We start from the raw sequence: 14,719 nt of genomic DNA, 5'->3' as shown, positions 1-14,719 counted from the left end.
TAAGGTCAGACAGTAAGGACAATGTGGGCTCCTGCCCTCAGCTGGGGTGATAAATAGGTCAACAGAGCAAGTCAACAGAAAGAAGCGAGACTTAGAAGTCCCGTATCAAGGTCGCATAGCCCAGATACTGGCCCATGTCCTCTCACCTGCCTGTACTGAGAAGTCACGAGAGAGGGCTCATCACTGCTGGTGTAGTGTTGGGATTTTAGGGGTGCAGCCACAGCTTCCAGCACAAAGCCCAGCCTCCCCAGTAAAGTACCCATAGAAAGTTCATATTTGTTTGCTTTTGTCAACTTAACTCAAGCGAGAATCATTTGAAAAGAGAAGCTTCAGCTGAGAAAAACACTTCCATCAGATTGCCCATGGTCAAGTCTGTGGGGACATTTTTTAAATTAATAATTGATATGAGAAGGCCCAGATGACTGTGGGCAATGCCATTCCTGGGCAGACTGTCCTGAGTGCTGTAAGAAAGCAGGCCAAGCAAGCCATGAGAAGCAAGCCAGTAAGCAGCACCCCTCCATGGCCTCTGTATCAGATCCTGACTCCAGGTGCCTACCCTGACTTCCCCTCAGTGATAGACTGTGTCCTGAGAGTTATGTTAGAGTAAAATTTTTCCTCCCCAAGTTGTTTTTGGTTGTAGTGTTTTATCACAGTAATAGAAACCCTAACTATGACACTTCATATCCCAGAGGAACACGGTTTATTAGGCAGCATGTGGGAAGGTCATCTGATACACAGAGGGGGAAAAATGATTGAACATGGATGGGTCAGCAAGAGTATGAAGCATAGCAAACCTCCCTCTCATCATTTCCAAAAGACAAGCCACACCGTCCCCATTCTTTTACACCTGTGTGCTTTGGCAGTGGGGGATTCTGAGTAGAGGGAAGCAAGCTCAGCAGCAGGCTCACCCCAAGGGGACACACCACAGCTTACTGTCCACCTGTCACTAAATGTTGGATTCTACTGTGTGGAGCCAGTGTTTCCCTTACAGGAAAGGACACACCCTTGTGAAGGAAAGAACGATTCCACCTGCAGCCCCCATGTACCTGATGGCTGGCTGTGTCCCCCAGCCACCAACCTGTCCTGGCTTCTGTACTCACCCTATGGGCCGTTCAGTTCACACTGTTGTGTGTGATTTCTCAGCAAGACAACAGTTCTTCACACACACACACACACACACACACACACACACACACTCACACACACGTTACAGGTCACTACCAGTATCAGGGTAGATAGTTTGTTGATCTGCAAACCAAGGCAGGCCTGTGGGGGGACGAGGAAAAGGGCGCTCTCTCTGAGGACTCCATTGGTATCCTGGGAACGCTCATGCTTCTCAGCTGAGAGCTACAAGCTGGAAAAGCACAAGTGTCAGGCTCAAGCCTGGTGGGAGCCTGGTGGAAGCCTGGTGGAGCCTGGTGGGAGCCTGGTGGGAGCCTGGTGGGCCAGACGATAAGAGACAAGAGCAACGCAGTCTCGATGAATCGGGGACTATCTTAAAGGAAGAGAAAGTGAACCTTAAAAAGTTCACACGGCCAGTGCTAGGGCAAATCCTTATGGGCTGTGAGACTCAGGCTGTCCGTCCTGATCTTGGAGCAACTGTCAAGCCTTTATTTCCCATGGGGTCCAGGAAAATGCAGTGGTCCATGACTTTACATCCTTACCCTTTTCACTCCTTGGTAGTTTTCTAGACCTAGGTTGTCACTTTCCAGACGAAGGTAGTTAAGAATTTGGACTCTGAAACCACATTTGCCGAGCTCTGCCTATAGCTGTGTGACCCTGGGCAAAGTGCAGAACCTCTCTGCTCCAGTTTTCCGTTCTGCCAACCAGGAACTATAATTACTACTAATGCCCTAGCGTGAGTTCAGTGAAGACCAAGAAGTACAGCTAGGCTTAACAGTCAGAGTTCTCTACAGCACAGAACCAATGGCACCTATGCTTATAAAAGGGTACTTGCTAGATCAATTTACAAGATCAGAGCCTGATAGTCTAACCATAGTCATCTGCCAGCTGGAGAACCAGAAAAACCAGTCCAAAAAATGGAAGCCTCAGAATTGGGGTGATGGGACAGGAAGATGGCTCAGACAGTAAAGGCGTTTGCCACTAAGTCTGGAAATGGAGTTCACTCCCGGGGTTCACAAGTTGGAAGGATAGAACTAATTCCTGAAAGTTGTCCTCTGACCTCCATAATAAGGGTCACAATGTGCATGTGTGCAAATGTACACACAAATGAATGAACGAATATACTAGAATGGAGAGGAGGCCAATGGCACAGTCCCAGTCTAAGACTGAAGTCCCGGAAGCTCCCTGGAGACAAACACATTTAAAGACTGAAGATACTGGCAGTTGATGTCCACAGAATGGGCACCCACTCAGGGAGAGTCAAGCTCTACACTGGCGGTTTCTTTCTCCCAGTTTTTGTGCGGTAGGAACCCTAGCCCAATGTATGGTACTGCATACATGTGGTTGAGTCTTCCCTCTTCCTCTGGGTGACCCGCATGGCAGTCTTTCTGGAAAGGTCTTCATGGACACCCTCAGAATATGCTTTACTAATTTTGGGGGTGTTTCCTGATCCCTCCAATGTGCCCGTCAAGATGAATCACAGTGAGCAAAAGACCGGGATCTCGTGCTGGCACAGAGGAAAAGCGGCGGCGACGTGACGGAATCTCCAGTCCTGATAGATAACCACGTTCTCACATGGTGGCTCTCCAGTGTGAGAAGATGCCAGATTCTCTTGGAGGGCTTGCTAGAACATGCCTTCTTGGGCTCCTGCCTCAGAGACTCTGAGTCAGTGAGTCTGGAGTGTGGCCTGAGAATTTGCATTTCTGACAAGTCCCCAGGCTCTGACAATATTGCTGGCTCAGGGCTCAGACTTTGAGAATCGTTTCTGTTGCTGTTAGTAGCTCCAATAGTCTTATCACCAGTGCCCACATTCCAAGAGCAACCGTCATGTGCCAAGCATGGTGCTAAGCGATGCTCACGAAGCCGGGGAAACCATGGTACTAGGAGGCTTGGTACTGACTGGAGCCTTCCTGCTGACAAGTGGAGGCTGCACAGATGTGTGCTTGAACGCAAATCTGTCTCACTCCAGAATGAGTACACTCAACTGTCAGCTGGCCCCAGGTCTTCATTCAGCTGGTATTTATGGAGCATTTGATAAGACCTGTCTGCACACAGCCCTGTGGAGTTCGCGAAGCAATTTCAAATACGTTCCATTTCACGCGCACAAAAGCCTGTGAAGTAGGTCAAGTATTAATATCACCTGCTTTTATAGGGAAAAGTAATTACAGAAGGAACGGAGGCTGGGAGCTGACCAGCTCAGGACCACACAGCAAGCACACTGTAGGGATTACTTCCCCCAAACTATCCTGACGTGTCTTGGGCCCTCCCATGGACCCTATAATTAGATCATAGAAAGCCAGGGAGTGGGAGATGTCATAGATTCTGCCTGTGTAATTGCACATAGGAGACAGATCCGAAATGATTCCTTAGACAGTGTGGCCCATACATGCCAATGAGATGAACACAGTGACCCATTCTGTGATCACATGTAGAAAGACATGTGGTAGTCGAAGCAGGGGCAGCTAGGATGGAGTAAGGCAAACTGAGCCCTGGGGAAACAGAAGGGCTTACTCTGTTGATGGGGAGCTGGTGAGAAGCCTGGACTATAGAACCTGTGAGGTGGACAGAGGGCAGGAGATCACAGCAGCCAAAGTTTATAAAGATGGCAGGAATTGCATGGGGGAGCTGGAAGGAGAATGATGGAAGACCACCAGGCCAAGGACCCTGGGTCAGGCATCACTTTTTCCTTTTCCAGTCACTTCCGGTGCCCAGAGTGCCTGCCCATTGAGTGCCCAACCATCCCAGGTGCTCCCAGCCTAGAGGCACTCATGATGGAGACCCCAACATCACTTCAATTGCTCTGACGACAGGAGCACAAGCAAGCCAGGTGTTAGCAGGAAATGGTCTAATTAGCACTGCTGACGATTCCTTTCTCCACCGTGCCCCCCCCCCCCACACGCTTCTGTTTTAAACCCTGGACATTTTTTATTCGCTAATCATCTCTCAGTTCAACCAGCTCAGAGCTCCACGCGATTTACCTTTTGATGTTCACAGAAGAGAACTCTTGAATTTCAAAGAGCCGGCGGGGATTTGGGGGGAATCGAATGCAGAAGCTCAAGCGTAATCAAACCTCATTAGAGGTTATTCTTCAAGCAGGTTTTTTCCCTCTGTCTGCCTCCCTCTCCCCTCCTGCCCTGATTAGCTGGCTGGTGGCTGGGTTTGCTGTGTTTTCTCTGGGACAATCACAGCGAGTAATCTCTAGCCACCGCCCTATGGTATAGGCTGCAGCCTTCTTCCTGTCCCTGTCTCCTGCTTCCCCCCAGACTAGGACAACTGTCCGGGCTTTGTGTTGGGGTTTCCTCTCTGCACCTTACACTAGTTGCCATGGTGAGAATTAAGGCTTCGTAAATAAAGGTTGCTCTGGGCAAAGTTCCTTTCTCGTAGAGTCTGCATCCTGCATAGAAAGGAGGCTGCAGTGGAAACAAAAAGTTCAGGCAGGCTCATAAAACCCCACCAGCACCCACTCTGCACCTCCTTCCCCGATATACACAGGACTCTGGGTGTATTGTAATGGGTATGCTGAAGGCAAAATGCTTTGGGGAAACCATGGCATCGGGAGATGCTCAAAGAATTCTGAGCCTCATGTAAGATTAAAACCAAGCCTGTGCCCTTTGAATAAGACATCTCTGGTACGGGAGGTCAGTTCAATTAACAAATCTCAAATGACACGTGGCATGGTGAAAAGGCTACTATCTATCACTTAGTACCAAATGTAGATTTTCTCCTTTAATTTTCTTCATAGTCCTTTGAAGAATCCCCCCCCCCCGTACTGTAAATGGCTCCCATTCTACAGATTAGCTACTATGCTGGATGGCAGTATAGTTGCTTGCCCCAAGTCCAACAGCTTTGTAGCAGATACAGCTGAATGACAAGTTTCTAGGGATGGAACTGACTTTTCTTGTGACCCTCACTCAGTACCCAGTGCCAAGAACGTGTGCCCTAAACATCCTTCCAATATATAGAGATGTGAGCCCAGCTCCAGGCCTGGCATGTTACCATACAGAGATATCACTAGGCTATTGGGTTCATAAATTCACTCCTGTAGTGTCCCTGTATCTCCAAAGAAATTAAGGAACAGAAATTAGTGAAGGAAATTGGATCTTTTTTTAAAATGTAGCCAAACCAAAGTGGAAAGAATAAGTGTAATTCCCTCTTTACCATGCCTGTGGTCATTTTTAATTTACAGGGAATCCGCGAAACAAAGGCTGTATAATATATTGTCGGTTGACATTGAAATGGCTTGACTGGTCCTGTTCTGGGGCAAAGGGACTTGGGTCCTAAGTTACCTTCACTATCCCAGGTTCTGTATCACAGAGACAGTTTTAAAGTCAGATCCAAGGAAAATGGGGTAGGTTTCTGTCTTAAAGATCCACTAGTGGGAAGAATCCCACAGCAGTGGGCCCAGGTCAGAGCCTAGAACTGACACGGGCTCTGTGTTACTCTCAGCCTTGGTCAATAAAGCTTGGGCAGTCATTAATACAGAGACACACAGTGAGTCAAAATGATGAGGCTGTGTGACTGTGAGTGCTCAGCTCCAAATGGAACATTTACATCAAGGCCCTGTCCCAGAAGAGCAGAGAGAGAGCGCATGAGAGCAGAAGACGAAGGGGCTGCGGAAGGTTAGGCATGACATGGGCATTGCGTTCATGACCTCCTAGAGGCTTCGGTCACCAGCACAAGATTTTAATCCAGTTAAAATCCAAGTATGACCTGGGGAGAGGCTCATAAGAGCCCTAACTGAAGAGCTACTGACAAGTTGACAGCCGTTGGGAGGGGGAGAGGCATTTTTCCTTGGGGTTGTGGCCGTGAGTATGGTGTCCATCTTGGTGGCAGATGACCTTCCGTCTGTGTATCTATGAGCAGCACTGATTGGTCTCAGTGGGTAATTAAACATGAAGAAGAAACAGGAGAGGACATGAAGTTGGGAGGAGGCAGGAAGAGTTGGAAGGGGAGAAGAGAGGTGAATGTATGTTTTGTTTACTCTCAAAAAATAAATAAAAAGTATCATTTAAAGAAACTGCTAATCGGCTAGCAACTATTGGAACTTTATTTTTAATGCAATGACTAGCGAAGATGAAAAGCAATTTCTCTATGGGAAATCATTGTATCATTTCTTATAGGAAAATACAGATTTAGAATGAACAAAACATCCCCAACATGGCATCTGTGTCAACATTACATAGATATTTTTATTATTGATGTATATGTGAAAATGCCATAGATTGTAGGAGGAGGGCTCACTTGTTCGTCCTGGCTGCCCGGCTAACTTAGCCCCGAAATAATCACACAGAAACTGTATTAATTAAATCACTGCTTGGCCCATTAGCTTTAGCTTCTTATTGGCTAACTCTTACATCTTAATTTAACCCATTTCTATTAATCTGTATATCACCACGAGGTCATTGCCTACTAGCAAAAATTCAGCATGTCTATCTCCAGAAGTGGATACATGGCATCCCCCTGATTCTGCCTTCTTCCTCCCAGAATTCAGTTCCATCTTCTCCGCCTACCTAAGTTCTGCCCTATCAACAGGCGAAGGCAGTTTCTTTATTCATTAATGGAAACCACCACACACAGAGGGACTTCCACATCACTATATGTGTGTGTGTGTGTACACATATATGCATATATACACACACGCACACACGTATTTATTATCCCCTGGGAGCTGGGTAGATACCTCAGTTGGGGAAGCACTTGCTGCAGAAGCATAAGGACCCAAGTTTGGATTCCCAGCTCATATAAAGAAAAACAAGTATGGTCGTATGTACTCCTATAATTCCAGAGTTGGGAGGTGGCGACAACAGTGCCCTTGGGACTGCTGGCCAGTAGTCTAGGCAAATTGGTGGGCTCCATGTCCAGTGAGAGACCTTGTCTTCAAAACTCAAGTGAGAATAGTTAAAGGCAACACCTTTGTTAGCATTGAGACACCATGACTGGGGCAACACTTATACTCACAGGCTTACTTATTCATACTTATGAATCACAGGCTTAGTGCATGCCCATCATGGTAGGAAGCGTGATGGCATGCAGGCTGCTGGAGAAGTACCTGAGAGTTCTACATCCAGATCCTCAGGCAGCAGAAAGAAAATGTGACACTGGGCTTCACTTGAGTGTTGAAACCCCAAAGCCAACCCCCAGTGACCCCCTTTCCACCAACAAGACCACACCTCCTAATAGTGCCACTCTCTGTGAGCCTATGGGACCATTTCCATTCAAACCACCACAAGACCCAACACCGAACTCTGTCCTCCACTTTCATATACACAAACACATACACAACGATCTCCCATACCTGAAAGAGAAAAGACTCTCGCAAGCTTATTCTGGCCCGACAGAGCTGTTTGTCCCTAGCTTGGCTCATTTAATAGGCGCAGGGCAGAAGCCGTTTATATTCTTAATTTGGAGGTCAGCTTGAAGCTGGGATTCTCCATGTCTGTTAAACACACTGATTCAGTGACTCTGATAGCTGGAGGGAGAGTCACGGTCTCTCTTTAGAGTGTTTACTCTCTCACTGAGGCCTCTGTGCGGCATCAGGGTTACAGGGGCAGGGGCTTGCCTGGTGAGGTGTAAAACCATCTGCCAGTGTCAGGAAGTTGATAAATGCAGTAAGAAGCTTCAGCTAAAACCTGCTCAAGAATCCCAGGGGAGGAAGCAATTCATTCTCCCTAAGTAGATTGGAAAGCTGTTAGAGAGGAAGTGACATTTGAACTGGGCTTTGTGGGCAGCTTAGGGCCATTTCAGGTCCTAGAAGAGGCTCTCAATGATGAATAAGCACAAGACAGTCAGATGGCAGCACTGGGCATGAATCGCTGTGGGCAGTAGAGGCCAGCTCAGGGATGGGAGGGTGTAGGTCGTGGGCAGGCACAATTGGATTTTATCAGTTTGTTTGTGGCCATGGAAGTCCACACTGCTGGAAAGGTCACCTGAAAGCCACAAGGAAAACAGCCTGGGACTGAGAAGAGCTGGGGCAGGGAGGGGCTGCAGTGGTAAACCAAATAAAAGTGGACAGAGTGAGGGGTGGTAGGGCATGCGTGTAATCACGTACTTGAGAGGAGAAGGCAGGAGCATCAGCTGGTCAAGGTCCGTCTGGGCTACACAGTAAGACCTTGTCTACTCCCCTATAAAAAAGGGGGTGGGAGGGGTGAAACAGGACAGAGATAGACAAGGCGAGAGTGGTTTAAGGTAAACGTCCACATAGAACTATTATATTGGGTCTTCGGGAGAGGAAGGGTTGTTGTTGGTACGACCAGGGTTTCTGTCTGGGTGCGTCACTGGGCAGCATAACATTCACTGTGATGGAGAAGGCAGAGTCCTATCCTCGCTGGCCCCTGACGACTGGAAAACTCTTTTGATGTCCCGGGGTCTTCTTTCCTCCCAAGCAATGATATTTAAAACTAAAGTTGATATGTACATTTTGGCCGCTAGAAGACACGCTAATTTCTCTTTTTCCCACAGTGTGTTAAACCGCACCCCTATGCATCTGATCCAGGAAATCATATTAGTGGATGACTTCAGCAATGACCGTGAGTAACATCGATTATTGGCAACTGAGGCACAAATGTCTGGTCCCAGCCCCTGTGTACAGTAGAGGGGAGCCTACTGATACCCTAGAGGTGAAAGACATGGAAGACTGAATGTCCGTCTATGCCTGAGCTTAAAGGGGTGATAAACCATACATTTGAGGGGGGAAAGTTGAAATGTTGGGGTTCTCTGCTGTAAGTTTTTGAGGACCGAATTAGCTAAATTTATTAGATCCCTATTTGGGGTGGTTGGTGAATGAGTGTACATGTGTGGATGAACGCATGTGGTATCAGTGCCATTAGCTTCTAACCTGCGTCCCTGGACCTGAGAAGAGACATCACACATTTAGAGAATCATCACTAGAACCTAGGGCTCCGTCAGAGAATCCTGGTTTTGATACTGCATTCATGTGCCCATTCGAACTGCAGGCTGCCATGTTTTCTCCCTCTCATTCCCTGGGATCTGACAGGCCTTGACATTGTGATCCCCATGGAACATCCCACCAAACATCCAGGGCAGTGTGAGCCATAGAGCCTTTCCACACTCTGGTTCTCACCATTTCCTGCCTCGTATTTCCGTAGTTATTCCATAAAAGAACCTGGCTACCATCCAGATTTACTCCCCTGGTCCACTTTCCCAAGGAAAACATGCTGGGGTCTCAAGACATCTGTTTATGTCTGGAAGTCACACTAATTATAAAATTATGGGCAGAATCCCATGATTCTATATGCATGAGCAGCGCCAACCCCCTCTTCTAACAGCCACTGTCCTGGATACAGCTCTACTCAGTCAACCGTATTCAGGTGGGGCAGTCTTTTCCTGGTGGTGAGCCATGTGGGTGATGCCAGCGGACAGACAACCACAAGTATCAGGAAAGCAGCCTCCACCCCCTCCAGCATAGGTGCTGGGAACTGGACACAGGGGCGGCTCGCACATTGACACCAGCTGCATAAGCACCAGAAACGCACACACAAGGACAGAGGCTATGGATTCCTCATGGAAAAGTGGGTTCGGTGTGAGGTCTTGGGTATGAAGACCTGTACTAGTTCTGGGACTCGGTGGTCTGCTCTCTTTGCCTAGTGAGGAAGAGTTTCGAGTCGGGCGTCACTCCTTCTGGGGGTCACTTGGTGCTCAAAAGCAGAAGGAAATGCTGTAAGTTCCCCGAGGAACAGGATAGCCTAGGATTTATTATATTTTGAGCTTGTGCTCAAATCCTAGATCTGGGACTTCCCCATTCCTTAGCCACATGCCTCAAGAAAACCATTAGCTTCAAGTCAGCTCCCTCACCTCTAGAGTGGAGATGACTACGGTCATATGTAGGGTTTATATAGAGGTCAAATGTATTGGCACATTCCAGAGCCCTTAGAATAAAACCATGCCTGGGGAAGCCTGTAAAAGTCTCTTCTGTTGCTTGTTGGAGTCCAGAGCTAAACAGAAAGGCCAAAGTCTATAAACAGAACCAAAGAGTGGGGCTACCAGTCAGGTTAGGGCAGTGGTAGGGTCACAGAATAGTTCCAGTATGATTGGGGTTAAGTGACCAAGCGGCAGTGGGTCTCTTATGCACCCTGCCCCATTGTTCATCAGACTGGAGACCACCCTCCCATTATAAGCTCTGTTGTGATGGAAAAAGCCATCTGTTGGCAGAACTCTTCATAAACAAGGCCTCCGTGCTTTAAAAGCAAAGTCCAACACTGTTTCCTTCCTGGCATTTTTAGCTAGACCCACTTACTGCAATGAAGAGACTCTGAATTAATTAATTAATTAATCCAATGGAGATGACCCTGAGGTGACCAGAACAAGGTTCCACACTTGGAACGTTTCCATGAAAGCTTGCTGCTACCACTGTGTGCTGACCTGTTCCAAATGGGCCCAGTTGTCACTCGGTGACCCTCGGCCCCTTCCATTGACCTAGGAACACCCTGGACTGAAAACCAGGCTCTGCAGTCAGGGCGGTGATAGCAAGTAGGTCTACCTTCCTGATCCTTCTAATTTGCTCACGCTCAGTCGAGCCCCAGGTGCTCACCACGACCTTTGTCTTCGCAGCTGAGGACTGCAAGCAGCTTGCCAAGCTACCCAAGGTGAAGTGCTTGCGCAACAGCGAGCGGCAAGGTAGGCAGCACCGTGGGAAGGGGCAGGTGTGTGAATGGAGAGTTGGGTGGGGCAGGTGTATGCATTCGGGTGTTTGAGGGAGGACTGAATGACTCTGCTGTAGTCTGGTTGGTCACTGGAGCAACAGTGGTACCCATCTGGCCTTTTGTCCATGATCCAGGTCTGGTCCGGTCCCGGATGCGGGGTGCAGACATTGCCCAGGGCACCACTCTGACATTCCTGGACAGCCACTGTGAGGTGAACAGGGATTGGCTGCAGCCCCTGTTACATAGGGTCAAAGAGGTGAGTCAGACTGAGAAACAGCTGAAGTTTCTACCTCCCCCTTCTTCCAGGGCCTCCACACTGGTGACTTCACTTAGGGATCCAGGTGGGACAGATTGTTGTCCCAACTTTATAGATGGAGGACCAAAGGTTAGTGTCCAGAACAAGAAGACAGTGGAGTGAAGCAAGGCCCGGGCTGTTTGTTTTATCACACAGATGAGAAATCGTGTCCGGACTGTTATGTGACGTGCGTTGATATTCTTTAGGGATGGTTTCTCCAGAATCAGCAGAACAGGCTGTGGTCTGGGCTGGGCTGGTTTCCTCCTGCCCTGGCTGGTAACCCCTCAACTCCCACCTGTATAATAACAGTGTTGAAAGGAAAGAAGAGCCCAGTGGGCAAACTGCTCAGCAGGGAACCAAGAAGTCCTTGCCACTTGTCCACTGCAAGAGGTGCTCTCACAGGGTTGACTGAACTCTCACGCTTGGGGCAAGTAGAGTTGCTGGATCATTAGGAATTATTTCTCTGAGTTTGGGAGAGTTTCCTCTGAGTTTGTACCCTTAGCATTGTTCAGAAGGGTCTGAAAGGGGAAATACTTTTGTGAGCTGGCCATTCAGTTGAGAAAATGAAACCTTTCTCCCATCTGTATTCTCGTCCTAGCATCCCTAGGTCTCCTAGGATTCTGTGCTGACACAGATGGGCTGGTCCTGATTCTGTCATTGCCAGTGTCCTGTCTCCGTGTATGTGTGGTGGGTATTGTATATGTAGATGATGAGTACGTACAGGCTCCCAGGGAGGCCCAGGGTAGAGTCATCTCGTGTCTTCCCTCTCTTGCTTTCTACTGCTATTTTTTTGAAACAAGATCTCTTGTACTAGACTTTTTCTTTTAGGCCACCAGCCAGCTCCCAAATCATGACGTGGAGATTATTAGTTTTGAATGCTTAACCTAACATAGGCTCATTCCTGGCTAGCTCTTTTAGATTAAACTCTTTCCCTTTATCCACCCTTTGCCTTGGGGCTTCTTTACTTTCTTTCCATCTGTATATCTTACTTTCACTGCTCCTTGTCTAGCTGACTGGCGGCTGCCCTGACTTCTGGTTCTCTGTGTCTCCCTTGTTCTCTCCTCCTCTCGTTCTTACTCATCTTCCCAGCCTAGATTCCTCACCCTATTGATTCTCTCTGCCTGCCAGCACCACCTATCCTTTCTCTGCCCAGCTATTGGCCATTCATCTCTTTGTTGCACCAATCAGGTGCCTTAGGCAGGCAAGGTGAAACCGATGTAACCCACCTTTACGTAACTGAACAAATGCAGCAGAAACAAAAGTAACACACCTTCACACGGCTAAAGTAATTTCTGTGGCATAAACAAATGTGGCGTGTCTTTAGATAGTTGAAATAATATTCCACAACAATCTCACTGACCCTAAAGCTCATCACGTGGTCTAGGCTGACTTGTAATGTAATGAGCTTCTGGAATATTCCTGTATCTATTTCTCCCACCTCATACCCACATTACAGCCACCGACACTGGATATCAGGCAAGGGCTGCTGGGTCCGGCTTTTTACGTGGATTCTGGGGATCCGAACTCAAGTCCTCACGCTTACACAGAAGCTACTTTGTTGACTGACCCATCTCCCCAGTGCCAGCCAGTGCCTCACCTCTGACCAGGTCCTTCCTGTCCCTGGTCACCTTACTGTCTTTTCCACAAACGTTCTTGTTCTCGAAACTTTGCCTTGGTCTCCCCAGCGGCATGCTCAGCCAGGATCTCTCCAGACAGCTGCTGCTTACTTTGTCCTCCGTTTTCCTCTTCTGAGTTCTTAGTGTCCCTTAACAGAGGACAAATGCAGTTGGGAGCCAGTCCCCTCCCCATCACCACCTTCACTGCCGTAGACTGGCTCTCGGGGTTTCTGAAAACCATCCTTAGAAGTCCTGGCATATTGGGGTGGTGTCGTGGTTGGAATTAGTAGAAAAGTAGACTCACTGTCTACCCTTATGCTAATTAGATTGGCACCTATGGGGAAGAGTCGCAAACAGGCTATGTGGAAGGAATCAGTTGGTACTTAGCACATCTCACATGGTTCCTATATACTCTTTGCTGCACTGGTTTGGAAAGAGCCAACACAGAATAGGTAACCATGGGCAGAAGTGCTATGACAGTGGTTCTCAACCTGTGGGTCACAACCCTTTTTGGGGGCAAATGGCCCTTTCCCGGGGGGCCTTGTAAGACCATCAGCAAACACAGATATTTATATTATAATTAATAACAGCAGTGACATTACAGTTATGAGGTGGCAACAAAAATAATTTTATCATTGAGGAGGTTGCCACAACAGGAGGAACTGTATTAAAGGGTGGCGGCACTAGGAAGGTTGAGAACCGCTGTGCTGTAAGAAAGTTGCTCACGAGAAAGAAACATAGGAAAGCTTAGTGTACCTCTCAGGTGCGGAGCAGGCCTCTTCGGTGGGAACTGTTCCATCCAGAAAGGGCTTTGTGCCTGAGCTGCTCTCAGGAAATGAAGCCACCCTCTTGCTGGTCTGTGTCTGGAGCCAAGAAGAGACTAGAGTGTGTAAGCAGGGCTTGAAGGCCAAGGCTGCAGAACCACAGGAAGGTAAAAGAGGGTAGGGACACGGACACTAGGACACTAGCCAGGGAGAGGCATTGAGGTTGGAGGCAGCAGTCCCCGCTTCAGTCAAGGTCAGATGAACAGAAATAGACTTAGAGCCAGGAGCGTGGTGTTATGGAAACCCTGTGGCCCGGGAACAGAAGATGGGAAAGAAGAGGATCAGACCTTTCATTTTCCATCACAAACGTGTCCCACAGTTACCACAGACATTTTGGAAAATATGGAACATGAGAATGGGAACTAATCAACCAAAATTCGTGCAAAGACATCCGCAGCCTTGTTTCTTCCCACCTAGGATCATTTTCTCCTCAAAGAAGCATCTTTTAGTACAGTTGTAATCATCCTATATTTTCCCAACTTTGTATTCTTTATTCATGTGGTCTCTAAGGTAATTTAACCCGAGCCAGAATCGCACATGTACTGCGTGTGGGCATGCACATACATGTAAATGACAGCCAACAAAACTGACCACTTAAACCATTTCAGACTGCAGTTACAGACTATGCAACTCTCCCTACAATCTAATTATAAAGCATCCTTGCCACCTCGGAGGCAAACTTCCCACTGATTAGCCACCACTCCTCACTTCTGTCCCCTCCCTGCCTCTGCAGCCACTAATTTGCTTTGTCCCCAGGGACTTCATAAAAATAGAATCATAAGAGATGGCCGTTTGTGATGAAATAATGACCCCCATGGTAAGTCTAGACCATGTTTTGCTTCTATGAGTTCATCCACATGTGGGACCAATAATAATGCTGCTAAAACTATTCCTGTACAGGTTTTTATTCATGTATCTCTTTCCAGTTTCACGGATGTATATTAAGGACTGGGATTGCAAGAATTAGATGTCTCTTGTGTAGGGACCCCCTCCCCATGATTAACCTCGAAGAATTTTCTTTTAGTTATTATTGTTATTCTCTGACAATTTCATACATTTATTCCCCGAGGTTGGTGCATTCCCCCATTTCTGTCTTTCATCTCTGCCTCTCTCCCACTAAAAATTTTCTTCTCTCCATTAATAATTCTCCTCCTACTTTGTTCTCTCTCTCTCTCTCTCTCTCTCTCTCTCTCTCTCTCTCTC

The 14,719-nt window shown here is 47.7% G+C and overlaps 1 protein-coding gene across 1 annotated transcript in view; it reads left to right on the top strand.

Moving 5' to 3' along the window:
- Positions 1-14,719, top strand: part of Galnt14 (polypeptide N-acetylgalactosaminyltransferase 14) — a 225,325-nt gene that overhangs the window by 169,695 nt on the left and 40,911 nt on the right. The window contains exons 4-6 of the mRNA XM_041631101.1: positions 8,581-8,648; positions 10,690-10,755; positions 10,916-11,037. Of these exons, the coding sequence (XP_041487035.1) occupies positions 8,581-8,648; positions 10,690-10,755; positions 10,916-11,037 (256 nt within the window). The remainder of the gene's footprint in view (positions 1-8,580; positions 8,649-10,689; positions 10,756-10,915; positions 11,038-14,719) is intronic.

Source organism: Microtus oregoni, unplaced genomic scaffold, assembly GCF_018167655.1.
Source record: "Microtus oregoni isolate MIOR12 unplaced genomic scaffold, Mior012 000036F_ref0000092, whole genome shotgun sequence".
In the NCBI taxonomy this organism is placed as follows: domain Eukaryota; kingdom Metazoa; phylum Chordata; class Mammalia; order Rodentia; family Cricetidae; genus Microtus; species Microtus oregoni.
This window is presented reverse-complemented; position numbering and strand designations above follow the sequence as displayed.